The sequence below is a fragment of the Dermochelys coriacea genome, chromosome 14 (genome assembly GCF_009764565.3).
Source record: "Dermochelys coriacea isolate rDerCor1 chromosome 14, rDerCor1.pri.v4, whole genome shotgun sequence".
NCBI classification, from domain to species: Eukaryota; Metazoa; Chordata; order Testudines; family Dermochelyidae; genus Dermochelys; species Dermochelys coriacea.
This window is the reverse complement of record NC_050081.1, coordinates 35,801,445-35,828,373: the sequence shown is the minus strand read 5'-3', so window position 1 is coordinate 35,828,373 and position 26,929 is coordinate 35,801,445. Positions and strand designations below refer to the sequence as shown.

The 26,929-nt window shown below is 48.1% G+C and overlaps 3 protein-coding genes across 8 annotated transcripts in view; all 3 read right to left on the bottom strand.

The window, feature by feature from the left end:
* The window catches only part of LOC119842642 (zinc finger protein 239-like), a 1,225,455-nt gene that overhangs the window by 93,456 nt on the left and 1,105,070 nt on the right, over window positions 1-26,929 (bottom strand). The gene's annotated exons all lie outside the window — the stretch shown is intronic.
* The window catches only part of LOC119843367 (zinc finger protein 664-like), a 1,158,238-nt gene that overhangs the window by 175,105 nt on the left and 956,204 nt on the right, over window positions 1-26,929 (bottom strand). The gene's annotated exons all lie outside the window — the stretch shown is intronic.
* LOC119843310 (zinc finger protein RFP-like) lies at window positions 1,044-21,014 on the bottom strand. 3 transcript variants are annotated; one of them, XM_038372516.2, is made up of 7 exons: window positions 20,052-21,014; window positions 17,487-17,582; window positions 15,601-15,831; window positions 9,993-10,075; window positions 7,986-8,107; window positions 5,048-5,080; window positions 1,044-4,407 (listed from the first exon to the last, which is right to left on the bottom strand). In XM_038372516.2, exons 1-7 carry the CDS (start codon window positions 20,550-20,552, stop codon window positions 3,890-3,892), a joined length of 1,584 nt encoding a protein of 527 aa, XP_038228444.2. In that variant the 5' UTR covers window positions 20,553-21,014; the 3' UTR covers window positions 1,044-3,889. The 3 variants fall into 3 exon arrangements, with proteins under 3 accessions (XP_038228444.2, XP_043352747.1, XP_038228445.2); XM_043496812.1 differs by having other exon boundaries at window positions 1,044-4,404; XM_038372517.2 differs by having other exon boundaries at window positions 10,053-10,075; window positions 20,052-21,013.

Sequence of the window (26,929 nt, the reverse complement as noted above, 5' to 3'; positions counted from 1 at the left end):
TAATCTGTCCCACTGCTTAACTAGCCTTAGAGTTAGATTGTATTGCCTAATATTGTCTAACCTTTTTCACTGGTCTGCTAAGCCTGCTTCACAGTTCCGCGCTACACACACATTTTGTATCAGTAAAAAGAAAAGGAGTACTTGTGGCACCTTAGAGACTAACAAATTTATTAGAGCATAAGCTTTCGTGAGCTACAGCTCACTTCATCGGATGCATTTGTATCAGTATTACTGTCAGTTAGGAGGGTGATTTTATTTATTAAATTTTGTTTTTTACTGATAGTGTTATTCCAGTACACCCCCTAGTGTGAAAGCAGCTTATTGTACCGTTGTGCGGGGATAGCTTATTGCCCCTTCCATGCTGGACTATGATATATTCGTGCAGTTAAACCTCAGAGTTATGAACACCAGAGTTACAAACTGACCGATCAACCACACACCTCATTTGGAACCAGAAGTACGCAATCAGGCAGCAGCAGAGACCAAAAAATACCAAAAAAGAAAAAGGACAGTGCTATATTAAATGTAAACTACTAAAAAAAAGAAAGGGAAAGTTTAAAAAAAGATTTGACAAAGTAAGGAAACTCTTTCTGTGCTTGTTTAAGATGGCTAAAAGCAGCATTTTTCTTCTGCATAGTAAAGTTTCAAAGCTGTATTCAGTCAATGTTCAGTTGTAAACTTTTGGAAGAACCATAACATTTTGTTCAGAGTTACAAACGTTTCAGAGTTACCAACAACCTCCATCCCCAAGCTATTCGTAACTCTGAGGTTTTACTGTATAAGCAATTTATACTGGTATAACTCCATCCACACTTGCCTGATGGTGCTCCCTGTCCTTTTACTATTCTGGTATAGTTAAAGCCATACAAATTTTGTGGCTGGACAGGTGAAAACATGGGCCTTATATTTAAACCAGTGAATTAATCTTAAATAATCACCACATTTTAAGTTATGAACCCCATATAGAAAAATGGATCCCTATGTTACATGTGTGGTACTTGCAAATTATTCAGAAACAATAATGTGAAGATTAGGAAACAAAGTTGTTTGCAAAGAGTAAATTTACTACCAGATACCAAAAAAAAGCAAGAAATAGGAATTATAGACAGAACCAATATGACAATACTTTAAACCCAATTCTCTTAATGGGAAAGGCTTGGGATGCAAGAGATATTTGCCATGTTTTTTGTTCTGTGCATATCTATGAAATTTTCCCTACAGACGTTTCTCATTTCCTTCATGTTCCCAAATTTTTCCTTGCTCCATACGGGAAGCAATACATACCAGGCTCAAAGCAGGGTTTCCTTTCTTTAATTTCTGCCATTATAACTACTTCTATTTCTTACTGCAAAAGACTAAATTCCCTTAGAAAGTGGGGGAAGCCCCCTTGTGAGCAGCCTGATTAGGGGGAAGGTGCGTAACTTTATTACAATGATGCTTTGTAATTGGGAGCAGGATTCTGCCCCTGGCGCTCTCACGCCACATTGGAGTTTTTGCTCGTAGGAGGGATTCTGATAGAGTCCTCCAGGGTAAGAGTCAAGAAGCTATGGATGGAAGTTTGGGGGCTCAGCACCCACAATCGGGGTAGGGTTGCCACCTATCTAATTGCTGGTAACTGGACCCCTGAGGCCCCACTTCTTCTCCCAAAGGCTCCACCCCTTCTCCGCCTCTTTCCCCCAAAGCCCCGCCCCTGTCACTTGTCCCTCTCTCTTGCTGGGTCATCTCAAGGAACCTGTCTGCAGGTAGGAGACAATCCTCGCCCCATGGTAACCTGGCTTTTGGTTCTGGTGCCAGGTCCCCTTTATGAGTCGACTTTCCTAAATGGCACCCAGACACAGAAGCCAAAAACCTGACTGTCTGGGTAAAACCCGGACGGGTGGTAACCCTAAACTGGGGGGTCAGATTCTCTAAACTTCCATTGAGGCACCTAAATAAACAGGCAGATTTTCAGGCAAGCTCAGCACACGGGGTGCATCTGAATGCTGGGCACTTCAGAAGATCTGGCCCCAACTGTGAGCGCTGAGCACCCTGAAAATCTGGACCTCCATTCCTTTAAAAAATAATAATAGTACTCTGGCTCAATGTGACTAGCAGAAACCTTTCATAAAAACAGATTCCTTCCACTGGGTGCTCTCACATTCTCCCAGCTCAGAGCATGCTCAGCTATCGTTGCTTGTGTGGATGAGCGGTTTCTGGTCTCCTCACTGGGAATCTGAGATTCCAGAAGGATGCTGCACAAGAATTCAAGGCAGGGAGCTGTTTTTATAACATCCTTCTTGTCCTCCCTGGAAGGAGCCAACCAGGGCCTGGGCCCGAACCTGACGTTAAGGCTCTTGCATTTACCAGATATATATGTAAAGTTAGGCCTGGTCTACACTTAAAACTTGGATTGGCCTCACTACGTCTCTCAGGGCTGTGAAAAATGTTGTCTCCTGAGTGCCGTAGTTAAGTCAACCTCACCCCAGCATAGACGCGGCTAGGTCGATGGAAGAATTCTTCCGTTGCCCTAGCTGCCAGCTCTTGGAGAGGTGGATTAACTCTGTTAATGCAAAACCCCCTTACATTGATGTTGGAAACATTTACACTACGGGGCTCCAGCGGCAAAATTGCAGCGCTGTAGCTTAGGGTGGCCAGGTGCCGGTTGAACAGGGGACCTGACAGTGTCCAATCAGATCTACTGACTGGACTCTCAAAGTCCAGTTATTGCGGGCGGGGGAAGCGGGGAGGTGCTAAGTCATCACCCGTACCAGCCCCTACTCAACTGGGGCAACTCCTACCTGCATTGGGGGACTGCCGCTCCCAGCCCCGGCTCTGCAGGCGAGTCCCTGACCCAGGTGGCGAGTTGTGTGCGCGTATGCGTGAGAGAGAGAGACAGACAGACAGACAGACAGGGGAAAAGCAGTGAGTGACAGGGGGAAGTGGGGAAGAGGAATGGATGGGGCGGGGCCTCAGGGGAAGAGGCGAAGCAGGGGTGGAGTCTTGGGGGGAAGAAGCGGGGAGGGGAAGTTCCAGCACTCCTGCTGGAGCGACCGGTTTTTAAATATTGCCAAGTTGGCAACCCTACTGTAGCTGTGCCACTGTAGTGTAGAAGTACCCTCAGGGACTCTGCTCAGGGGAAGGATCCCACCAAGTGCACAGGGATGTGATCCTCACCTTTCCACTCATCATAAAGTGAGTGTAATTCACACGGTGTAACCACACCCCTGCCCCTTTCATCTCTTCTCTTTGTTCTCAAATCCCGCCCCCCCTTCCCTAGCTTCCCACCTCCAGTCCACACCTTGTCTTCTCTGGGTTTCCCTTCCCTGCTTACCATTTCCCTCCCCCATCTCCACTTCCTCTTTCCTGGGCTTCTCTCTCCACACCCCATTTCCTTCCCTCTCTCCCACCCCAGGTTCCCCCTCTCTCATACTCTGAGCTGGCAGACGGCCAATCCTAGGGAACCTGCAGAGGTTGGAGCGGAAACACGCCAGACAATCTCTGAGACAATGGCCTGGGCCACACTTAAAAAGTTAGGATGACACACTGCATCAGTCAGGGTTGTGGGGGAAAAACAACACACACCCGGATGCTGTAGCTATGACAACCTAGCCCCCAGCATGGACCCAGCTATGGCAATGGAAGTAGGCTTCCATCAACGTAGTTATCTTCACTTGGGGAGGGGGAGTTCTTACACCGACGGCAAAGCCCCTTCTGTTGGCGTCGGCTGAATCTATATTATGGGATTATGCCAGCACAGATGATGGTGGGGGGGGGGGTGGGGGTTAGCTAGTCCGCAAACATCCCTGTAGTGTGGACAAGGTCAATGAGTTTGGCCCATGTAACCCAATCATCTCCTTCTGTCAAGGATGCTCTCAGTACAGAGCCTCGAGGCCATGTGTTACCCTGTGATTCAGAGGAGTAGCTTGAGGTGCGTTTGCATATCCCCAACCCGGAAAAAAGGGAAGATTTTCTCCCCTGTAAAAGAAGCTGATAGGAATGAAAATATCGTGGCCTCTTTATCAAAATCTATAAATATCACCAACCCCTTTTCATACTGCAGATAAACCACAATCCTCGTAGGGCTTCTGTTCAGGGTCAGAAGAGTCACAGGGGAGGTTAGAACCCGGTACTGACCTCTGCAGAGCCCTATAGCCCAGATGCCCCCCTCAGGGTCCAAGCTGATTTCTCCCTTCCTCCTCACAGACTCTCTGGCCACCCCCACAGCCCAGTTTCCCCCTTCCCCCACGTCCACCATCCAGCAATGTTTCCCCGAGGTGAATCCCTCACAGCCCAGCACACAGCGAGAAGGATCAAATCTCTTAGGACTGTAGGGCAGATCCTGCCGCGTGTCTCCCCACCTCACACTTTTCTGTCTCTTGGATACGACGAATCGGGGATGTGCCGTGTCTGGATCAAAATACACATTTGCTGCAGCGAGAAAGAGAGAAAGTCAGAGTGTTAGGGTCAAAGCTTAGCCCTGGGGGACAGTTTGATCGTGTCAGTGGCAGAACCTACCCCAGTTGGAGAGTGAACCATCCAGAAATCTACTTCCTCCACGATTCACCCAGCTCTGAATGGGGAGCAACTTGGAGACATCAGCAAATTGCAGGGGAGATGCATTCCCTTGGCACAGATGGGTCAGACACAGCGTGAAAGGATTCAGGACCCTCTCGCATGTTCTTGCACAGTGGGCCACGGGAAACGAGTTCAACTAGGCCACAGATCCTCTCTACACCCAGTGCAGCACTTTCGCTCTGTCCCTCCCATGGAAGGCTTGTTGAGCGAACCCCCCAAGCATGTTTTCCTGGCTGTGTGAACCGCACTAGGTTAGATGAGACCCACCAGCACGCAGTGTTATCCTACAGCCCTCCTTAAGGCGATGCTCTGACACCTGCAGCTTGGTCCATGCCTCCTGCTGTATATTGACCACTGGCTTTCATGTTATTGTATTTCAGAGGCGCCTTCCCTTACTCCAGAAGCCAGGGGCACGTAAATTAACTTTTCTCCTCGATTCAGGAAGATAAACACCTACAAACATTCAGTCTGTCAACTGGCGCCTGAAGTTTACCTGATTCCAACAGAGTTTCAGATGGCAGAGACTCTAGAAGAAGAAGAGAAAAGAAAAAAAAAACAGGGGAGAGGGAAAGGTGAGATCTCCTGCTGCCATAGAGGATGGAAAGATTCCTAGCATTTGTTACGGGTTTAACTATCTGTGCCTGTGGATGTGTGTGTATAGAAACCATCTCAGCCCTTAACCCTCTCTTATATAGGCATAGTGTAACTTGGTGATTTAGGCTGGGTTCAGAACGTGTTAAACTGATCAAAGTGCTTCTGCATTAGGGATTGCACCGATACTAGAGGATCACCACATCAAAGTTTCTCTAGCACACTCCAGCGGCTCCTTTCAACCCTCCATCCCCCTCCCCCAATGAACTCCCTATATGCTACCTTTCTATCCCCCTCTATTTCCCTGCTACCATCCCCACCTATGTCATGTCTGGGGCCCTGTGTGTCCCCCCCATACCCCTCTCCACCACGTACCTGAGTCCCTCAATCTCCGCCGCTGCCAGGAGTTCTGTGTGCCCCCCATTTCCCATACCAGAGGCCCCCATTCTTCCCTCTATGCCAGCAGCTCTGTGTGCCTTGCATTTCCCCCTAACCTCATTTCCATCTCACCCCACCATGTCAGGAGCTATGTTCCCCCTTCTCCTCCATACCAGCATCCCTCAATCCCTCCTTCCACTAGGGGTTCTGTGTGCACTCTCATACTCGCTCCCCAGTACCAGGGTCCCCCATTCTTTCCCACACGGCAGGGGTTCCATGTGCACCCCATTCCTCCCACCCCCATTTCCTTATGCATTTATATAGGGACATGCAAGAAAGAACAAGAGAAAGGAGCCATCACAATATGTAACCGGACCGTGGAAACGACTGACAGAAGGTCACGGAAGCCAGAAATTTAGTATACTTCTTGAAAGAACTGGACATGTATTAATAATATAATTATATAAATGTACGGTTAATTATTATTAATATCTATTAGTTATTATTAGCATCTAGCTTGGAAGGATTAGATTTTTATCAGCAAATGGTGGTAAACATTGATTTCACTGCACACACACAAACCAATGGAAAAAATATTTCCATCAGTAAAAATCAAAATTTACAGCAAGGCAATGTGAGAAAAATGCTGCTCCAGACCTCCTTAGAGTTTGATTAAAGGGTATTTTCTTTGTGTACTTTGACATGTGATGTCAACAGGCCGTGTTTTAACCATTACAAAAGCTTTAAACTTTTTGAATCTCAATATCTACTGTCATTATATAATTTTTGTCGACTCCCCACCCATAATACCATATAACTGTGAAAATTTAAATCAATAAAAATCTACAAGAATGCTTAAAATGAAACATTAATCTGTCAAAATTACAAAAACAATTGAATGATGCCAAGATTTAATATCTTGCTCTTACTGCTTTTGATCACTAGGTCTCAAAAGCTCTTTACAAATAACTTTATTCCCATTTTACAAAAAGGAAAAGTGATTTGCCTAAGGTCACCCAGTAAGTCAGTGGTAGAAACCACTCGGTCTCCTGCACTGCAGTCCAGTGATCTAGCCACTAGGCCAAGCTGCTGGATAATAAGCTCATCAACAGCTATCGCATACAGGAGGGATATAAAATATTCTGTTGCAGGTTTGATCCTAGTGTCTAACTATTGGCAGTTAGGATGAGACCTTTGCAAACCAGGAGGGGAAAAAATGGGTCAAACTTTTGTTTCGTTTTAGTTTTAAAAAAAATTGAAGGACAATCCAAGCGAAAAGTAATACTGGCCTGAAAAATCAAAAATGTTTACTTTCAAAATGGTGAAAAGGAAACAGTGACTTTTTCAGAATTTATCTTCTTTAGGTTTGTTTGTTTCTTCGCATTTATTTTTAGTTTTGTTTCCTCCCTTTTAAAATAATTACCCAACCAGTGGAACAAATTCATGAAATGTTTCGGTCAACCCAAATCTGCATTTTATAATGAAAAAGAAAAGAAAAGTTTCAGATGAAAAATTTCACCTAGTTAGGCTTGTGCTTAGTCCACTAGGCCACACTTCCTCTCAGACCAGGTCTACACTACAAATGTACATTGGTTTAACTACATCGCTCAGGAGTATGAAAAATCCACATCCCTGAGTGACACAGTTATACTGACCTAATTCCAGGTGTAGACAGTGCTGTGTTGATGGGAGAAAGGGGCTGTCTTTCTGTGATCCCGGGGGGTGCTCGACCCATGCTCCACCCCAGGCCCCGCCCCCCAGCCACTTCTTCTCCCAAGTCACCACCCCTGCCCTGCCTCTTTCTGCCCCTGCTCCGCCTCCAAGCATGCCCTCGGTTCTCCTCCCCCCCAGTGCCTCCTGCACGCCTCTTAACAATTGATCGTGGTGGGCGGGAGGCACTGGGGGGGAGGGGGAGGAGCTGATCCGTGGGGCTGCCAGTAGGTGCTGAGCATCCACTATTTTTTTCTGTGGGTGCTCCAGCCCTGGAGCACCCATGGACTCAGTGCCTATGACGTGAGAGCTTCTCCTGCCAACATAATCCACCTCCCCAAGAGGCGGTAGCTAACTATGCTGATCAGCATAATGGCATCTACACTAAAGTGCTACAGCAGTGCAGCTTTTTAAGTGTAAACCTGCCATCAGTCTGTTGTGTTTCCATTTTCCTGCAGCTGGAGGTCCTACCAGCTGTTTAGCCCCTGGCTCAGCTGTCGGTGGCCAAGCGAGAGGGGGATTTTGGTGCTTCAGTGCATTCAGAGGCAGCATGAGAAGTGCATCCCTCCACAGCTGCAAACTGATCCAGGGTCATCCTCAAAAATAAGGGACAGCTGCCCGTGCTTCTCCTGGATTACAGGGGCCAGCCCTGCAAGGCTGGAGTGTGGGCCATGAGTCACCTGTGAGCTTCAGACAAGATCAGTGATAAGCTCTCAACCCCAGCGATCAGTCTCAGGATGAGGGTCTGTTACCTTTGAATTCCTTCACAGCATTCTGTAGCAATATGGTTTCTTGAGAGAGTTCTTTGAGTCTTCTTCTCCAGTCAGGAGACTCAGCTGTTGGATTCTGAAACTTCCCCTTCCCAGTCTTGCATCTAGAGAGAAAACAACCTACATCACCTTCATCTGAATGGTAATTGAGATCATAGGCGCTGACTCTGTGGGTGCTCTGGGGAAAAATTGGTGGGTGCAGCAGCCAAGCTCCCCACCCTGCCCTGCCACCCCAGCTCACCTCCACCTCCTCCCGAGCACATCATGTCCTCGCTTCTCCTCCCAGCGCTTGCCACCATGAAACAGCTGTTTTGCAGCATAACAAGCTGTGGGAGGAGCGGGAATGCAGCATGCTCAGGGGAGGAGGCAGGGAAGAGGTGGGGCCGGGGATTTGGGGAAGGAGTCCAATAGGGGCAGGGAGGGGGTGGAGACTTTGGGGAAGGGATTCGAATGGGGGCGGGGCAGGGGTGGAGTCGTGGCAGGGCCAGGGCGGGTTGAGCATCCTCCGGCACCAGGAGAAGTTGGCGCCTATGACTGAGATGGAACAAAATTTGAGGGGCCCAGTCAGTACTTGGTCCTTGCTCGTATGCTTACAAATGGTCAAGCATAATTGCAGCCCTTAGGGCTTGTCAACAAGGGGAATTATTCCAGAATAACTATTCTGGATTAGCTTCCTGCGTGGATGCTCAGCTAATTCAGAATGAGACATTCTTATTCTGGAATAAGAGCATTCACAGAGGGAGGTTATTGAGAATATCTAATCTGCTTTAAATTTACCCAACCTGAACCCACATTAACTTCCCAGTTTAGAAAAGGCCTTCCTTTCTCCTGGAAGGATCAAAATATTTCAGGGTTGTTGTTGTCTTTCTACTGTGCTTATATAACTCAAAACACGAAGTCATACTTACTGACCACTCTGAATTAAGGGTCAAAGTTAAGGTTGTTTTTGGAAAATGTCTAATCAATTTTTTTTGCCTCTAGATTATTTGAAGAGCATGTCTGAATAAGAAAGTATTTTATATGTAGCCTGCCTTTCCCCAATCACTTTCATATTTTAAATACACAGAATTCCTTAATTGTAATATTACTGGCATCTATTTTTTTGTAACATTCCTGTCGCCAAGGACATGTTAATTTAGGCGTCTGTTATTGTCTGAAATTGAATGTTCGTTGGTAAGAAAAGTCCTGGTCATTTTTGGGTTGTTTTTTTTTTAAAGAAATATTGCATGGTAAATTAAGAGGGTAAATAAGACTGGATTTTCAGAAGTTCAAAAGAATACAAGCACCATTAATTTTCAGTTGAAAAGAATTCAAGACTATAAAGTTCAATGTGCAGAAACTTTATGTGCTTAGGGGAAGAAAGTTTGTTGACTCCTATGCGGTTTAAGAACTATTCACAAATACTACTGGGGTTTGAGCTTCAGGGTTCTCTCTTCTGTAGGGTTTACAAGCTAGCTCTTCATGTTCTGCTGCCTAAGATATTACAGGGCACCATATTTATAAGTAAGTTTGCATATTTAAAAGGGGAAATAATTCACAGTGCTCCAAAATCCATATGCATATTCAATTTGACCTGCAATTGGTATGTCAGTAGAAAGATAGGGATAGATATTGGGGAGCAGATTTGGGGTAATTTGGTTGAGGGGTTCCTGAGAGACAGAACCCCACAAAAAATATTTTAAGATTTGTTTCCTCTTCTAATACTTTTATTTGCTGAGCTGGGAAAAACAAAAACTATGGACAGCATCCAAAAAAATTTCTGTCTCTGGACAAACGCTGCGCTCATCCAGCATCAAGATCCATCCTCAAAACTGAGTAAGTCAAACATTATTAGCCTGTCATTTTGGTTCTGCAGAGTGGTGTACAACACTGATATGAGCTATGCACAGAATCCCAGTAGGACTGGGTTTAAAAACACACGCACACACACACGCAATTTAAGGACAAATTCTCAAAGCCCTATACAATTCACAGACAGAATCAGATTACCTCCACCAGTTGAAGTGTGGGCTGGAAAGTGTGAGTTGGCAGCAAGAAGGGGCCACATACCTGCTCAAGGTGCTTCTGACGACCTGGAAAGAGAGAGAAAGAACAGAATCATAGAATCACAGGACTGGAAGGGACTTCGAGAGGTCATCTAGTCCAGTCCCCTGCACTCCTGGCAGGACTAAGTATTATCTAGACCATCCCTGATAGGTGTTTGTCCAACCAGCTCTTAAAAGTCTGCAATGATGGAGATTCTGCAACCTCCCTGGGCAATTTATTCCAGTGCTTAACCACCCTGATAGTTAGGAAGCTTTTCCTAATGTCCAACCTAAACCACCCTTGCTGCCATTTAAGCCCATTGCTTCTTGGCCTATCCTCAGAGGTTAAAGAGAACAATTTTTCTCCCTCCTCCTTGTAGAAGGGAGCTCAATCCACACCCCACATTTTCCTGTCCCGTGCTGCCCCACATTTCCCTGTCCTATTGCCCCCACCCTGCCTTGTCTACACTAGAGCCTTCACAGTTATAGCTATGTCAGCAGAGCCCCCTAGTGGACACACTGCGTAAGATCACAGAACGAGGTATAGCTACAAGACCTCCCTGAATGACATAAATTAGGCCGGTCAGTCGGAAGAGTGGCGTCAACGCTGGGGGTTTAGTAGGCATAGCTACGTCAGCTGGGGGCATGATTTTTTTCACACCCCTGACCAGCGTAGCTATGCCAGCAAAACTTTGTAGCGCAGACTACACCTTTGTCCCTTCTTTTCTTGTATCTCTGTTTAGCTAATCCCCTCCTAACGAAATCCCAGTCACTTTTTGGAGAAACAAAAAAATCATGGCACTAACATAACATTTGCAAATCTGTTCATGCTGCATGTATGTTCTCTCTTTTCCCCACCCTTTGTCTGTCTTGGCTATTTAGATTGGAAGCTTTTCAGGGCAGAGCCTATTATTTCAAGTTTGTACAGCTCCCAGCACAACGGGGCACGAATCTCAGTTGGCTCTTAGACACCACTGTGGTGAAATTTCAATATCAGATAAGAACGGCCATACTGGCTCAGACCAATGGTCCATCTATGGAGAGAGACCAATGGTCCTCTCTCCTACAGTGGTCAGTACCACAATTTCAGGGGAAGTGTACAGAACAAGGTAACTGGAGTGACCCACCATCTTCCCCTCCTGGCCGTCAGAAGTGGGAAACCAAATGAAGAGATTAAAAAAACCAAACAAACGGGGAGTTATGGGATCCAAGAGACAGGCAAGAAAAACAAGTTTTGCTGGCTACTCAAAAAAACCCCAAAAAACAGTGCAATTTCAGCAGGAAGTGAATGTTCAAAGCACAACACAGCAGGACAGGGAGGGAATAGAACCTGGTGTAACGTCATATGGGATAGTGAATCCCGTTCCAGGGGCCACATTAGCGAAGAGATGCAGACCAACTGGAAGATGTATGAAGGGCAACAAATTGACTGAGGGGCTGGATTGACTGATCTATGAGGAAAGAGTAAGACAGCTTCCAGAGATTCATAGTTTTTAGGTCAGAGGGGATGACTAGCTCATCTAACCCAAAAAAAGAAAAGGAGGACTTGTGGCACCTTAGAGACTAAAGTGAGCTGTAGCTCACGAAAGCTTATGCCCAAATAAATTTGTTAGTCTCTAAGGTGCCACAAGTCCTCCTTTTCTTTTTCTGGATACAGACTAACATGGCTGCTACTCTGAAATCTGTCATCTAACCCAGTGGCTCTCAACCTTTCCCAGCCACTGTACTCCTTTCAGGAGTCCGATTTATCTTGCCTACCCCCAGTTTCACCTCACTTAAAAATGACTCACTTACAAAATCAGACATAAAAATACAGAAGTGTCACAGCCACTATTACTGAAAAATGGTTGACTTTCTCAATTTTACTGGACAATTATAAAATAAATCCATTGGAATATAAATATTGTGCTTACATTTCAGTGTGTAGTCTATAGAGCAGTATAAACAAGTCATTGCCTGTATGAAATTTTAGTTTGTACTGACTTCACTAGTGCTTTTTATGTAGCCTGTTGTAAAACAAGGCAAATATCTAGATGAGTTGATGTCCTCCCTGGGAGATGTCTGCGTACCCCCAAAGGGACGCGGACCCCTGGTTGAGAACCACTGGCCTAGGTTGACCTCCCATGTAACACAGGCCAGAGAATTTCACTCAGGTACAGCTGTGTTGAGCCTGATAACATCTTCCAGAAGTCTTGACCTGAATACACCAAAAGGTGGAGAAGTTCACCTCTTCCCTGCCTAGTTTCTTCCAATGGTTTATAACCCTCAATGAAAAAAAAGTGGGCATCTTATTTCTAAATTTGAATTTGTCTGGCTTTAACTTCCAGCCCTTGGTTCTTGCTATGCCTTTCTCTCCTAGATTGAAGAGCCTAGTATTTCTCCCTGGGAAGGTATTCGTAAATCATAATCAAGTTACCTCTCAATCCTCTTTTTGATGAGCTACACAGATTGAGCTCTTCAAGTCTCTCCCTTTAAGGCATTGTCTCCAGTCCTCACATTATTTGTGTGGCTCTTCTCTGCACCTTCTCCAAGTTTTTGACATGCTTTTAAAAATGTGGACTCCAGAACCGGAGGCAACATTCCCATATGGAGCTAAACATCACCAACGTGGCTAAGCATGGGCCACAGAGGGGCTGTCTGCACACACCAAAGGATAGTATCGCAGAGAAAGGGGAGGAACTCTTTAGGGTGAATTAATGGGGAGCAATAGGGTAATGACCTGTGTTGTCTGTGGGGATGGAAGCACAAATGGCTGGATCTAGCAGTGTAGTGCCTATTACTTTTTATACAACAAATGCAATTTGAAGTCATTACAAAGGGAGAGTGGGGTCCAAATAATTGTGTGTACTAACTGTATGCAACAAGGAAAGCACGGCTACACACATACTGCAGCTCTGGTAGGATTCTGAAACATAAGAAGAAAAGGAGGACTTGTGGGACCTTAGAGATTAACAAATTTATTTTAGCATAAGCTTTTGTGAGCTACAGTTGCATCCGATGAAGTGAGCTGTAGCTCACGAAAGCTTATGCTCAAATAAATTTGTTAATCTCTAAGGTGCCACAAGTCCTCCTTTTCTTTTTGCGAATACAGACTAGCATGGCTGCTGCTCTGAAACCTGAAACATAAGAGCAGCCATACTGGGTCAGACCAATGGTCTCTCTAACCCAGTATCCTGTCTTCCGACAGTGGCCAAGGCCAGATGCTTCAGAGGGAATGAACAGAACAGGGCAATTATCGAGTGATCCATCCCGTCGTCCACTCCAGCTTCTGGCAGTCAGATGCTAGGGCAGAGGTGGGCAGACTATGACCCGCAAGCCACATCCAGCCCGTGGGACTGTCCTGCCTGGCCCCTGAGCTCCTGGCCAGGGAGGCTTGCCCCTGCCCGGCCCCTCCCCTCTCCTGCTGTCCCCCCTCTCCCACAGCCACACTGCCGTGTGGGCAGCACAACTGGCTCTGTCTGGGCAGCAGGGATGCGAGCTCCTGCCGCTCTGAGCGGCATGGTAAGGAGGCCATGGCAGCGCACATGGTGGCGAAGGAAGGTTGTGTAGAGGGTCCTGGGGGGCAATCAGGGGACAGGGGGCAGAGGTTCTGGGATGGGGCGATCAGGCGTCTGGGAGCAGGGGGCGGTTGGATAGGGGGTGGGAGTCCCAGGGGGCCTGTCAGGGGGCAGGGGGACAGGGAGTAGGGGGGGTTGGATGGGGATAGAGTCCCGGGGGTCAGTTAGAGGTGGGGGGTGCTGGGAGGGGGTGGTCAGGGGACAAGGAGGTTGGATGGGTCAGAGGTTCTGAGGGGGGCAGTTGCGGCGGGAAGTGGGAAGGGGTGGATAGGGGGCAGGGGCCAGGCTGTTTGGGGAGCCACAACCTTCCCTACCTGACCTTCCATACAGTTTCACACCCCGATGTGGCCCTCAGGCCAAAAAGTTTGCCCACCCCTGGGCTAGGGAAACTCAGAGTATGGTTTTGCATCCCTGCCCATCCTGGCTAATAGCCATTGATGGACCTATCCTCCATGAACTTATCTAGTTCATTTTTGAACTCTGTTATAGTCTTACATCCTCTGGCAAAGAGTTCCACAGGTTGGCTGTGTGTTGTGTGAAGAAATACTTTCATCTCTCCTCATATGGAAGCTGTTCGATACCCCTAATAATTTTTGTTGCCTTTTTCTGTACCTTTTCCAATTCCAATCTATCTTTTTTGAAATGGGGCAACCAGATCTGCACGCAGTTCTGCACAAACGGAGAAGACCGTGCGCGCCTTTAGAGGATGCTGAAACTATTTAGCGGGATACTGTCCAGGATGGTCCAGGGGTTAGAGCCCTGGCCTAAAAGTTGGGAGACTGGGGCATAATTCTGTGCTTTGACACAAACTTCTTGTGTGACCTTGGGCACATCAGTTAGCGTCTCTGGGCCCCAGCTTCCCACCCGGTGTTGTGAGGCTTAATATATTACAGCCTGCCTGTGAAATGCTTTGAGATCTACTGGTGAGAAAAGTGCTGTATAAGAATGGGGCATTATTATTATTATTAACAGCTCCTTCCCTTGTAGTGTGAAAGTCCATCAAACAAACAAATAGAAAAATCTACAAATGTGCTGCTCTTTAGCAGAACTTCAGGGCTACAAGCACCTTGGAAATGGAGGTTGTTCTGAACTCTGAAAAGTGCAGAACTCTGAACAAAACTTGATGGTGGTTCTTTCAAAAGTTTACAACTGAACATTGACTTAATACAGCTTTGAATCTTTACTCTGGAGAAGAAAAATGCTGCTCTCTCTTTTTTTTTTTTTTTGTCTCTGCAGCTGCCTGAATGCGTACTTCCAGTTCCAAATGAGGTGTGGGGTTGACTGGACAGTTTGTGACTCTGGTGTTCGTAACTGTGAGGTTCTACTGTAACTCAATATGCAGCATGCTACAAAGTAAGTCTGAAAGGTGGCATATGACTTCTACCCCTTGATTAGCTCATTTGGTATGTTAGTTTGGAAGCAGTTGCAGGCTCATGATTCTCTGTGTGTTTTCCACTAGAAGAGGCCAGAGGCAGATCAACACACCCACACGCAGAATTTTAGTCTGGATTACACTAAATTTGAAGTTCCAACTATGGCATGATCCAGGCAGTGGGTGAGCGGGACAAAGAACCACACTATGTTTGCAGAGCTGGCAACAGAATGAAACCAAGGAAGGAAAAGTTGAGGTAAATTGTCAGGGAAAGCTTCCTAACAGTGAGGTCTGCTAGGCTGTGGAATGTTCTTCCGAAGAACAACAGTGAGAGCTCCCAGTTCTTGAGATATTCTGGCCAAAATCCGGGAACATGTGGTAAAGGGCATGAATGAATGACACAGCTGGTTTTTGCAGCGTCATTGTAGAGTGCCATGTGTGGCGCAAAAGGCTTATCTCTCCCCCAACAGAAGTTGGTACAATAAAAGATTCCCCCCAATACCTTGTCGCAGCTGGTCTTTGACACCCATCACTTCCGTGAGTCTGTGACTCAGCTTTCAAAGAGCTAAATAATACCACAAAGATCAGCAGCACAGAGACTGTACAGGAATCTGGGGTGTGTGGGATATCTAACACAGTCTCACCTGCAAGAATTCACTCGCTGGCTGCTGGCACTTCCCCTCCATCTCGCAGACCAGATCGTTGAGGCAAGAGAGCGCCTTAGAGTATTTGGTGGCATTTTCATCCCTCATCTTCACAATCTCCTTGTCCAGCTTGCCCAGCCGGCCCAACTGGTATCTTTCTTGTTCCTCCAGAAACACGCGCAACTGCTGAAATTCAGACACAACCTTCTGCCTCTCGGCTTCCACTTCTTTCTGCAGTGAACATGCACACAGTCAGGGAAAAGATCAGGTCAGGGACACACAGAGAGTCGTTGGGACATTTCATAGACCCTTCTGTAGCTCTCTGCAGGATAATTACAATAAAGGCTTTGTTATCCAGCATGTTGGGGTAATGGGGGGTGTTGGTTAGTCAAAAATTCTGGTTAATGAAAAATTAATGAAAAATTAACTTACCAATGGAATACCAATTTTCAAAGAATTAGAATACACTAAAATGAATACAGTTTAAAACAGTAGACAGGTACTCACCAATCCAGTCATAGTATTGCACTGCAGAGTGGTTGGTTTCTTGAAGCACGTAGGTGTATACAGGGAAAGTTTTCTATACAGCAAGTTATCTTATGACACTACATATCATTCTGGGTAGCACATGGCGTACTCCCAGATCACTAAAAATACACAACACTAAAACGATACTGAACATAATTTAATCTTTCTGTGATGATTCAGAAGGCACTTCAGGATCTTGCAGTGCCTCAGGGAAAGCATTATCAACATCAATTATCGTTGCAGATGGAGAAGATGTAGGAGATTGGGCTGAATTTGTTATGATACACCCTGGAAGCTGCTCTTTTGACTAAATCCCTGATATCAACTCGCTAACTTGTCTTCTGTTTCTTTGGCATAAAAGCAGAGTGCCGAATGTGCAATTGCATACCTCCTGGGCAGTATACTTGACCTGGTTACTAGACTGAAGATTTGTATTGGGACAGATCAGAAATGCCGATTAATAGAGCTTTCAGGTTGATAAAGTGCTGGATAACACAGCTTTTACTGTGTATGGCAACCCATAACAATACAAGCTCAGACATTTCCTGTTGACAGAGAATTTTCTGATCGCTTCCCCAGTAGTGAAAGCACCTCCTCTGGTCAGCAGCCTCCTTAAACCAGATCCTTTGAATAGCAAGGAGGGGAAGAGGTTGGCCTCAGAAGAAGGGACTTCGGAGAGCAGGCATCGCAGAAAACAAGCATTATTAACTTCATTGTTCAGATGATGCATTTTTCTGCACTCTCCATTTTCCTTCTTAGGCTCCATGTATATTTGTGTTAGCACCTAGAGCACAGACGCCGACTTTCCAAAGTGCTTGATCCTCAGCTCTGCCCCATCCCATCTCTTCCCGTCCCGCCTCTTCCTGCCCCTGCTCCACCCCCACCCCACCTCTTCTTGCCCAGTTCAACCCCCTCCCCCAAGCATGCTACATCCTCGCTCGGCCCCCTTCCCCCCCCGAGCCTCCTGCACCCCTCGAAACAGCTGATCTCTGCGGGCCGGAGCACGAGGATGGAGGGGGAGGTGCTGATTGGCAGGGTCTGCCAGTGGGCAGGCAACACTGGGGGGTGAGGGGGAGCTGATAGGGGGGCTGCTGGTGGGTGGTCAGCACCCACCATTTTTCCCCCATGGGTGCTCCAGCCCCAGAGCACCCACAAGTCCGCGCCTATGCCAGGAGGCCCAGACCCATATATGTGTATGCAGTACCTATCACAAACTAAGAATCTCTGAACCAGAACAGAATTTGCAAAAGACAGCGGAGTAAGTAAGTACCGATCTCACTCAGAGGGGAGCATGTTACTCTTACGTTACTTCAAGTATCAGTGATGTCGTGGAGCTGATGAGCAATAACGGCACCTACCAGAAGTTCCTTGCTTTTCATTTCCCCACTCGATTGAAACGCTAGAATCTCAGCTCTCTCTTTCTTCAAAATCTCCAGGTGGCTCTGAATTTGCACCTAAGAAGTTGGGAGATGAACAAAAATAAAAATGTTTCATGAGCTCTTTTTAAACACACACATATTTTTGAGGCTTTTCCATCAACAATAACTAATAGATTATTTTTTAGCCCTGTTGCTTATTAATATGGTGTGTTCATTACTGTGTTTTAAAGCGGGTGCTAACGCCTACAATATTATTAGTTAGAATGTGGTAGCAGCCATAGGCGGCGACTTCTGCAGGCGCCGGTGGGTGCTCGACCTCCGCTGCCCAGCCCTGCCTCCACCTCTGCCCTGCTCCTTTCCACCCCTGCCCTGCTCCCATTCCAACCCTTTCCCCAAAGTCCCCGCCCCAACTCTGCCCCCTCCCTGCCCCTATTGGACTCCTTCCCCAAATCCCCGCCCCAGCCCCGCCTCTTCCCCGCCTCCTCCCCTGAGCACGCTGCATTCCCGCTCCTCCCCCCTCCCTCCCACAGCTTGTCACGCTGCGAAACAGCTGTTTCACGGCGGCAAGTGCTGGGAGGAGATGCAGGGATGCTGCACGCTCAGGGGAAGAGCGGAGGCGGAGATGAACTGGGGCGGGAGGGCAGGATGCTTGGCTGCCAGTGGGTGCAAAGCACCCACCAATTTTTCCCCATGGGTGCTCCAGCCTACGGAGTCTGCGCCTATGCTCCGTCGACGTCTATAATCCACCTCAATGAACGACAGAAGTTATGTTGCCGGGAGCGCATCTCCCGTCGACATTGCGTAGTGTGGACATGGCTGTAAACTAACCTAAGGTATGTCAACTTAAGTTATGTTATGTAATTTAACTAGTTCAACTTAGATTGATTTACAGCACTAGTGTAGACCAGGCCTAACTCAGTGATACTCAGACATGAGTGGTTCAGGAGCCAAATGAGCAATCAACATGACCCAAAAGAGCCACAGTCATGTGAATTCATTGTTTCATTTACTACAATATTATTCATATTTAAACAGTAGGATAGGGGAAAGATTTCATTTGTATATCATTCTCACAGCAAATAAATAAATAATCTGGTGCAAGTTAATCACTTACTTGGTTAATAAGATAGTAAAAAGCATGCTGATTGATTTAATCGTTAACCACACAGTGTTTTAAGATCATGTGCTGCAGGAAGACACATTAAAGAACCACTTGTGGCTTGCCAGCTGTGGTCTAACTATCACTGGTCTAAATAGCCAAGGCAGAAGTGGGAAGGGGGAGTTACTGCCCAAGGCTACCGGCAGAGCTAGATCAAGAACCCAGGTGTCCTGAACACCAGTTTCACACTTAAACGCTGCACCAGGCTGGGTCAAGTTGAGCAGTTGCTAACAAAAAACAAACCAAAGCTTGTGACTAAAAACAAACCCCCCTCTCAGTTGTTCAGGTTTCCTCTTCCTTATTACTGGTGACGTCATAACCCTGTTATGGGGCTTTCAGGAAAACGAAACAAAACAGGCACAATGAGACCTAAATGCAGAATGAGGCTAGTGGTGAGAAAGCTCCTTGTGAATGGGTGTGGGGGGCGGGGAGACAACAGAGAAATAGGAGATACAGCAGCTCAGTAGGTTGAGGTTGGTTGGGTACAGCTGGCTCCAAACTGGGAATCAGTTACTACCTGGTTCCTGGCCCAATTCAGAGTGCCAGAGAGGCTGTTCCAGCCCCTCTGGGTCCCATTCTTATCCCCCAACCCAGCTTGTGGGTGAATTGAAGCAGGGACAGAGCCCCCACAATATTTCCAGTGCAGAGACTCCACCCCGCACTGCAGCCCCGGTTCACCACCCCATGCAGAGTAATCCCATGCCTATGGGAAAAAAACGAGGTTTAGATCCTTTAGTGTGTGTAAAACCAAACTTTAAAAAAAAATTTGTATATTTCCTTTAGCTATAGAGTTTGCTCTGCAAGATCTCTGTAATAATGCAGTGTTTCGCCAGTGATTTCCGCTCTACTCCGTGCTGATTAGGTCTCAGCTGGACTATTGAGTCCCGTTCTGGGCGCCACATTTCAGGAAAGATGTGGACAAATTGGAGAAAGTCCAGAGAAGAGCAACAAAAAAGATTAAAAATCTAGAAGACATGACCTATGGGGGAAGATTGAAAAAATTGTGTTTATTTAGTCAGGAGAAAAGAAGACAGAGAGGGGACATGATACCAGTTGTTAAGTACATAAAAGGTTGTTGTTACAAGGAGGAGGGAGAAAAATTGTTCTCCTTAACTTCTGAGGATAGGGGAAGAAGCAATGGGCTTAAATTGCAGCAAGGGAGGTTTAGGTTGGACATTAGGAAAAAATTCTGAACTGTCAGGGTAGTTAAGCACTGGAATAAAGTATCCAGGGAATTTGTGGAATCTCTGTCATTGGAGATTTTTAAGAGCAGGTTGGACAAATAGCTGTCAGGGATGGTCTAGATAATACTTAGTCCTGCCACGAGTGCTGGGGACTGGACTAGATGGACCTCTCAAGGTCCCTTCCAGTCCTACGATTCCTACCTTGTACTCCTGGGCAGCCTCTTCTATGGGAACCACCGTGTGAGCCCTGTGCTCCTTGGACCTGTCGCATACCACGCAGATGGGGGTTTGATCCTCCTCGCAGAAGAGTTTCAGAGCCTCCAGGTGTTTCTCACACACCCTCCCGCCTCGGGGCTCTTTGAACAGCTGCAGGCTGAGCTGTTTGGCCACCACTGCCACGTTGGCCAGCTGCCTGTTGGGCTTAAGGTGTCTCTGGGGAAAGCTGCCCTTGCAGCAAGGGCAGGAGAGGTTGGTCTTCCATTGCCCCAAGCACTGGGTGATGCAGGCTCGGCAGAAGTTGTGCCCGCAGTCTATAATCATCACCGGGTCTTTAAAATAATCCAGGCAGATGGAACAAGTAGCTTCCTCCTGCAGCGTTTTGGCTGGATTTGCAGCAGCCATTGTATCTGGCAGGGCAGATGCACACAGAGTTGAGCTGCACTTACTTGCTTCCTGAAGCCCAGGGCTGGGTGGAGCTTTCATCAGTAATCAGCTCCCTTCCTGAAGTTGCAAGTTGTTTTGGCAGCTGTTGCAGCAGCAGCCACAGGGCCTGCTCAAGAGAACGGGAGCCTGAAGGTTTGTGTGTTTCGCAACTTCTGGCCAGCCTACACGTTTTGCTTGTGGTGGGACTGATTGGTTGCCAGTTCACTCCAGTTTGCACACTCCTGGATATATGCTAGCACAGTGACACCCCAGGCATGTTTTGGTTTGCCCCAGTGCAGGGGCTCTCAACCTTTTCAGACAACTGGAGTCTGATTTGTCTTGCGTTCCCCCAAGTTTCCCCTCACTCAAAACCGACTTGCTTACACAATCAGACATAACCATACAGAAGGGTCACAGCACGCTAGTCCTGAAAAAGGGCTGACTTTCTCATTGTTCCCCTATAACGATAAAATAAATCCCTTGGAATATAAATATTGTACTTACATTTTCAGTGTATCGTCTACAGAGCAGTATAAACAAGTCACTTGTCTGTCTGAAATTTTAGTTTGTCCTGACTTCGCTGCTAGTGCTTTTTCTGCAGCCTGTTGTAAAACTAGGCAAATATTTAGATGAGTTGATGTACCCCCTGGAAGATCTCTGTGTACCCCCAGTGGGACACATATCCCCGGTTGAGAACCCCTGCCCTAGTGTGGCCCACAAAGCAACGTCAGAGGCAAATATTTATGTCCTGGGAGTAATAGTGCTGGTGTTGCTCATGGGGCTACCCCAGTGATGAGTTGCCAAAATCTTAACAATGGGTTCCCTCCTCACCCCATGAGGGGGTCGTTGCCCACCCCTGCCCCCCGGGACTCCTGCCCCATCCAACCCCCCCGCGTTCCCTGATGTCCCCCCCAGGACCCCTGCCCCATCCACCGCCCTCTCCTATCCCCTGACTGCCCCCAGAACCGGGCAGGAGGGTCTCATGGGCCACCGTAGTGGGTGCCCACCCCACCCCTAAGAGCCAGAGGCACCTGCTGCGGGGCAAGGTGGGGAGTCCCGGCGGTGCTTACCTGGGGCAGCTCCCAGGAAGCATCCGGCAGGTCCCTCTGGCTCCTAGGGGTGGGGGAGCGTAGCAAGGGGCGGATCAGGGGGAGCGGCTGCTCCCCCACTGATCACATCAAAAGTGACGCCTTAGGCACCGACTCCCTGGGTGCTCCGGGGCTGGAGCCCCCACGGGGAAAATTGGTGGGTGCAGAGCCCCCACCTGCAGCTCCCCGCCCCGCACCCAGCCCAGCTCACCTCCACTCCGCCTCCTCCCCTGAATGCGCCGCCCCACTCTGCTTCTCCGCTCCCCCCCTTGTTGGCTTCCTATGAACCAGCTGTTGGGCGGGAAGCTGGGGAGGGCTGAGAAGCAGGTGGCGGCTTCCTGCTCTGGCCGAGGGTGGTGGAGGTGAGCTGGGGTGGGGAGCGGTTCCCCTGCGCCCCCCCCCGTTACCTGCTGTGGTGCGGGCGGCCCTCCTCGTGCCCCCCCCCGCCCAAGCGCACCTCCGCTCTGCCTCCATGGGCCTGTGCGGGAAGCCGTTGCCTGCTTCTCAGCCCTCCCCCCCCCGCGGCTTCCCGCGCCAACAGCTGATTTGTGGGAAGCCAGTGGGGGGGGGGGCGGAGAAGCAGAGCGGGGCGGCGCGTTCAGGGGAGGAGGCGGAGCGGAGGTGAGCTGGGGCTGGGGTGGGGCAGGGAGCTGCCGGTGGGGGCTCTGCACCCACCAAATTTTCCCCGTGGGTGCTCCAGGGCTGGAGCACCCATGGAGTCGGCGCCACTTTGGCCCAGTTAAATTTAGAAGCCCTTTTAGAGCCGGTTCTCTCTCGCGGAACAACCGGTTCTAAAAAGGCTTCTAAATTTAACAACCGGCTCCAGCTCACCCCTGGGCTTGAGGAGCGTCTGTCTAGATTATAATATTGCCAACCTCAAAGGTTGAAAAACCATGACTCAACTCCCCTTTCCGCCCCCAAAAAATGTTGAGATTGGCCCCAAACCCATGAGATTAAAAAAAAATGGAGCAGTTTTTTTGGGGGTCTGTCCTCTGATTTTTGAACTCCCTCCAGTGTGTGTCAATTAATGTTGCCCCCTCTCCCAAATGTGTGACTTTGGTCTCAGCTGCAGGCATCCGTCCCCAGATCTGAATATCCCCTGCCCAGCAATGAATTCTCCCCTCCCAAAACCCATATCAATCCTGCCCCCCCCAGATCTGACTGTCACCCAACCCCCACATCTGTCCTTCCCCCTTGTCTGCCCCCCTCAGCCTCCTACCTGAATTCTGCCCTCAGATCTGCTGTCACCCAGCTCCCTCCATCAGTTCTGACCCCACATCTGCCCCTCAGACCCTATATCCCTTTTGCAGCTCCTGGGGCTCTTCAACACCTGAGCCAGATGAGCAGGAGAAAGAAGTGGACTCTCAGACCTGGCGGAGCTGCTGTAGTGGGGTCCCCATTCCTAGGCTGCGTCTTGCAGGGATGGGAGGGTGGGGGGCAAAGCAGAGGAGCCATCCCATTGTTCATAGTAGGGGAAAGGAAGAAAAATGAGGGAATGGATTTGCCTTGAGCTGCTGGGTAAAGCTGAGCAAAAAAATCAATTTTTGATTCAGTGGCCAAACAAGAAAAAAGAAAAGAAATTGTTGCGGGTCAACTGAAATGACTGTTTGCTTGTTTTTTTCTCAGCAAATATTCCAAAGCCATCTCACTTAAAATGACAATTTTCTTGAACTTATTTTTTTTTCTAACCTGTGTTTGGCAGGCAAAGAGCTGGAAAAGGATTGAGATGCAATGAAGTAAAAAAAGGGACTAAATGTTTATTGCAAAATCAGGGATATTTCTGCTAGTTACAGAAAAGCAGGAAGGACACATTCTGAACAGAAATCCCCTTATTAACAGACCTGGGGCATGCCTGGCACTGGACTTTGTTTTATTCTGTGCATCTCCCTGGAGTTTCCCATTGACTCACTTCACATTTATTTCATATTCCCATTATTGCTGGGGTAGTCCCCACCCGAGCCATTGGCTTGTTTGTTAACTTGAATAAAACAGGGATGGAGATGAGGAAGGGCCAACCCATGGTGGACCTGGAGCATCATTCTCATATGCCTCATGTCTCGTTCCCTTTCTATCACAGAGCAGAGAGAAGAGACCATGCGTATGTCTACACAGCAACCGGACACCCATGGCTGGCCCATGTGGGACGCAGGCTACAGGGCTGTTTCATAGCTATGTGGACTTCTGGGCTCGGGCTGGAGTCTGAGCTCTGAGAATCTCCCGCCTTGTGGGATTTGAGTGCCCTGCCTCAGGCTGGAGCATGGAAGTCTATACCAATATTTTTAGCTCCATAGCCAGAGCCCCGTGAGCATGAATCAGCTGATCTGGGCTCTGGACTCTGCTGTGGCTTTTTAATTGCTGTGTAGACGTACCCTATGCTGCTAGGAGAGTCTCCGCGGGAGCATGACCACAGAGACTAGGGAGTGAGTTTCACTTCCTCAAAGCTATTTAGGTGCCTATCTCCGACTGAGAATCTGGGCCTTGGAGGCTAGGAAGAGGACAAGACGAAGCTCTGAGTGAACTAGGGAGTCTTCCAGGCTCATCAAAGCTAGAAATGAAGGGTAGATCTACACTGCATTTTGGAGCCCAAGGGAGTGAGAGACTTAAGCTCACAGGGCTGGTGCTAGTGCTCTGAACGGTGCTGTGTGGACGGGGCTTTGAAGTTGCGGCTTGGGCTCTGAAGCCCCTCCCCCTCCCCAGGCTTCAGACCTGAGCTGCAACTTCTACGCACGATGTTTTGGAGCCCTCGCGCAAGCCCCGCTAGCCTAAGACCCTTGACCCAGGCTGGGACGATCCACAATGGGGCATAGATATTCCTGAAGGGCTTGTCTTCATGCAACACTGCACCTGTTTAACGACAGCTGGGATTTAAGCTGCATGTAGTTAAACCCATTCAAATGCCTGCGCGGACCCTCTTAAATCACGACAAACAATCCTTTTAAAGTCAATTAGGAGCAAGTTTAAGATAAAGCCAGTCTTGCCAATCCCCAGTGTTCAAAAATGATGAGTCAGGGCTCCTCAAAGATCAGGAGATTTTAAAAAAAGATTGTTGTAGCACCTAGTCATGGATCAGGACCATGTTGTGCAAAATCCAATACAGACCCAGATTAGAAAATGACCCCTTGATGCAAAGATATTACAGTAATAAATGCTTTAATTTGTTGGAGCCTTTAGGAGTCATATTTTCAATCTTTGCTCTGCAACTCGGAGGGCTGAAAACTTCTTCTAGGTATTGAATGTATCTTCTTATTCTGTTTGTGTTACTAACGGTTAATTAATAATTACCATCACTATTATTATTTTAATGGACTGATTTAATAAGAGCTCAGATCCTGATGGAATCACAAGAAAAAAAACACCAAATATCATGACACTCACAAGAAAACCACTTGTGCTGGTAACGCTTAAAATTGAGCCACGCCGGTCTTAAGCCAAATTAAGATCATCCAGACCAGTGTTTGCTCCAGGTTCAAATTAAATCAGACCCTGGTGCAAAGCCTGCATGTAGACAAGGCTGCAGAGGCTCGGGGAGGCAGTGCAGGAAATGGCTAGAGAGAGGGGTACATTTCATGGGGGGGGGTGTTCCAGTGGGATGTTTTCCCCCATGCCTCAAGGGATCAGTGTGAGGTGGACCCCCCCACCCAAGTAGAAGAAGGGGAGAATTTTTTCCCCGTTAAAGGAGGCCAACATCATAGTCGTATGGTCATCTTCATAAAATGCCACCCACCCCCCTTCATAATCCAGACAAACCCCGATCTTCCCAAGCCTCCCACTATGGGGTTGGAGGGTCTCAGAGGAGCCGAATGCCTCCCTCCGAAGCCACCAGCGCCCTTGAGACCAGATCCCATCCTCGGGGCTAAGAGTGAGCCATTCCTTCCTCTTCACGGACTCTCGGGCAACCCCCACGGCCCACTCCCTCTGATCCCCAAACTCCACCTCCCAGTAATGTCTCCCTGAGGTGAACCCCTGGGCGCCCAGTACACAGGGAGCAAGATCAAATCTTTTGGGATTCTCGGGCAAGTCCTCTTGTGGTTTCTCTCCTGATCTCACAGATTTCCCGTCCGCAGCCACGATGAGCCACGGGTTCGCAGTGTCAGGATCCAGAATCACATCCGCTGAGAGGGGTGAGAAAGAATCAGAGTGTTAGATCTGGCTGTGTACAGCACATGGGGTCAGAAAGATCTACAGATGCTGGGCTTCTCTCCCATAGACCATTCCTGGGCAGTGCTCCAAATATCTAGAGCTGAGAAGGCATCTGGCCAATATTGCCAGCAACCAGAGCTTCATGCGTTCCTCATGTATCTAGGCTCAACAGCCACAGCATTTGGGGTGCTCACCACCTGCATCCCAGCAGGGAGTGCCCAGGAACTGTCATCCTCGAGGAATTGCTTTAGGAGACACCTCAACCACCAGCGTACCTGGGAAAGGCGTCCGCTCCTGTAGCCCCTTAGTGGTGGGGCTGGTCAAAAGTGTTCCTTCCACTGAAACTGTTCCAGTGGCAATTGTGGGGTTTGATGAAATGGAAAGGTTCTGCTTTCCTTGATTTATTTTTTTTAATTGCTGTTTTTTCATTGGAAAACTAAACAATACACATCCGTGCCAAAAAAAACCCCAAAAAAACAGCCCAGATGGATTATTTTTCCGTCGTTGGCCAAAACTTCTTCCGTTTTCACTCTCCCTTCCATCTTCCCCCAGCCCAAAAATGTTGCTTTCCAGGTTGTTGTTTGTTTGCTTGCTTTTAAGAAAGGTAACATTTTTCTGCGCACGGGCGAGGGTCGTCTCAAATTTTCCAGTCATCTCTACTTAACAGCATGGGGCCCTTCCCCTCTGCCCAAGACCCCACCCCTCCTTTTCTGCCCCCTCTCACCCGCTGGAGCCCAGAGTGGGCACACACACACACACCTGTGTGCCCCCAGCCCCAGTGCACTGGCTTCAGGGAGGAGCATGGGCGGGCCATGCAAGGCTCTTTGGGGAGGCACAGCCTTCCTCAGTTTATGCTAGCCACCACCCATGCAAAAGCTTCCTCAGTTGCTGGAGTGCACCCGGAAGCTCATCGGCACCTCCAGTGGCTGTGAGAAAGCATCACACCATGGAGTGTTTTAGGCCCAGGGTTAGGATGGATTGATTACCTTTGAATTTCTCCAGAAGCTCACTTCTCTGAGGGAAAGTCCCATGGATGAGTTTTGGATCGGGAGCAAGAGTCATCTCTGCCTGAAACTTCCCTTCTGACCACTAGAGATAAAAACAAACCAACCAACTAACCAACCAAACCCAGAGATTGATAATGCCTCTTCATCTGATTGTTCAGTCCTAACAGGCTTTATCCTTGGTCTTTGCCGTGGTGTGCAAGCG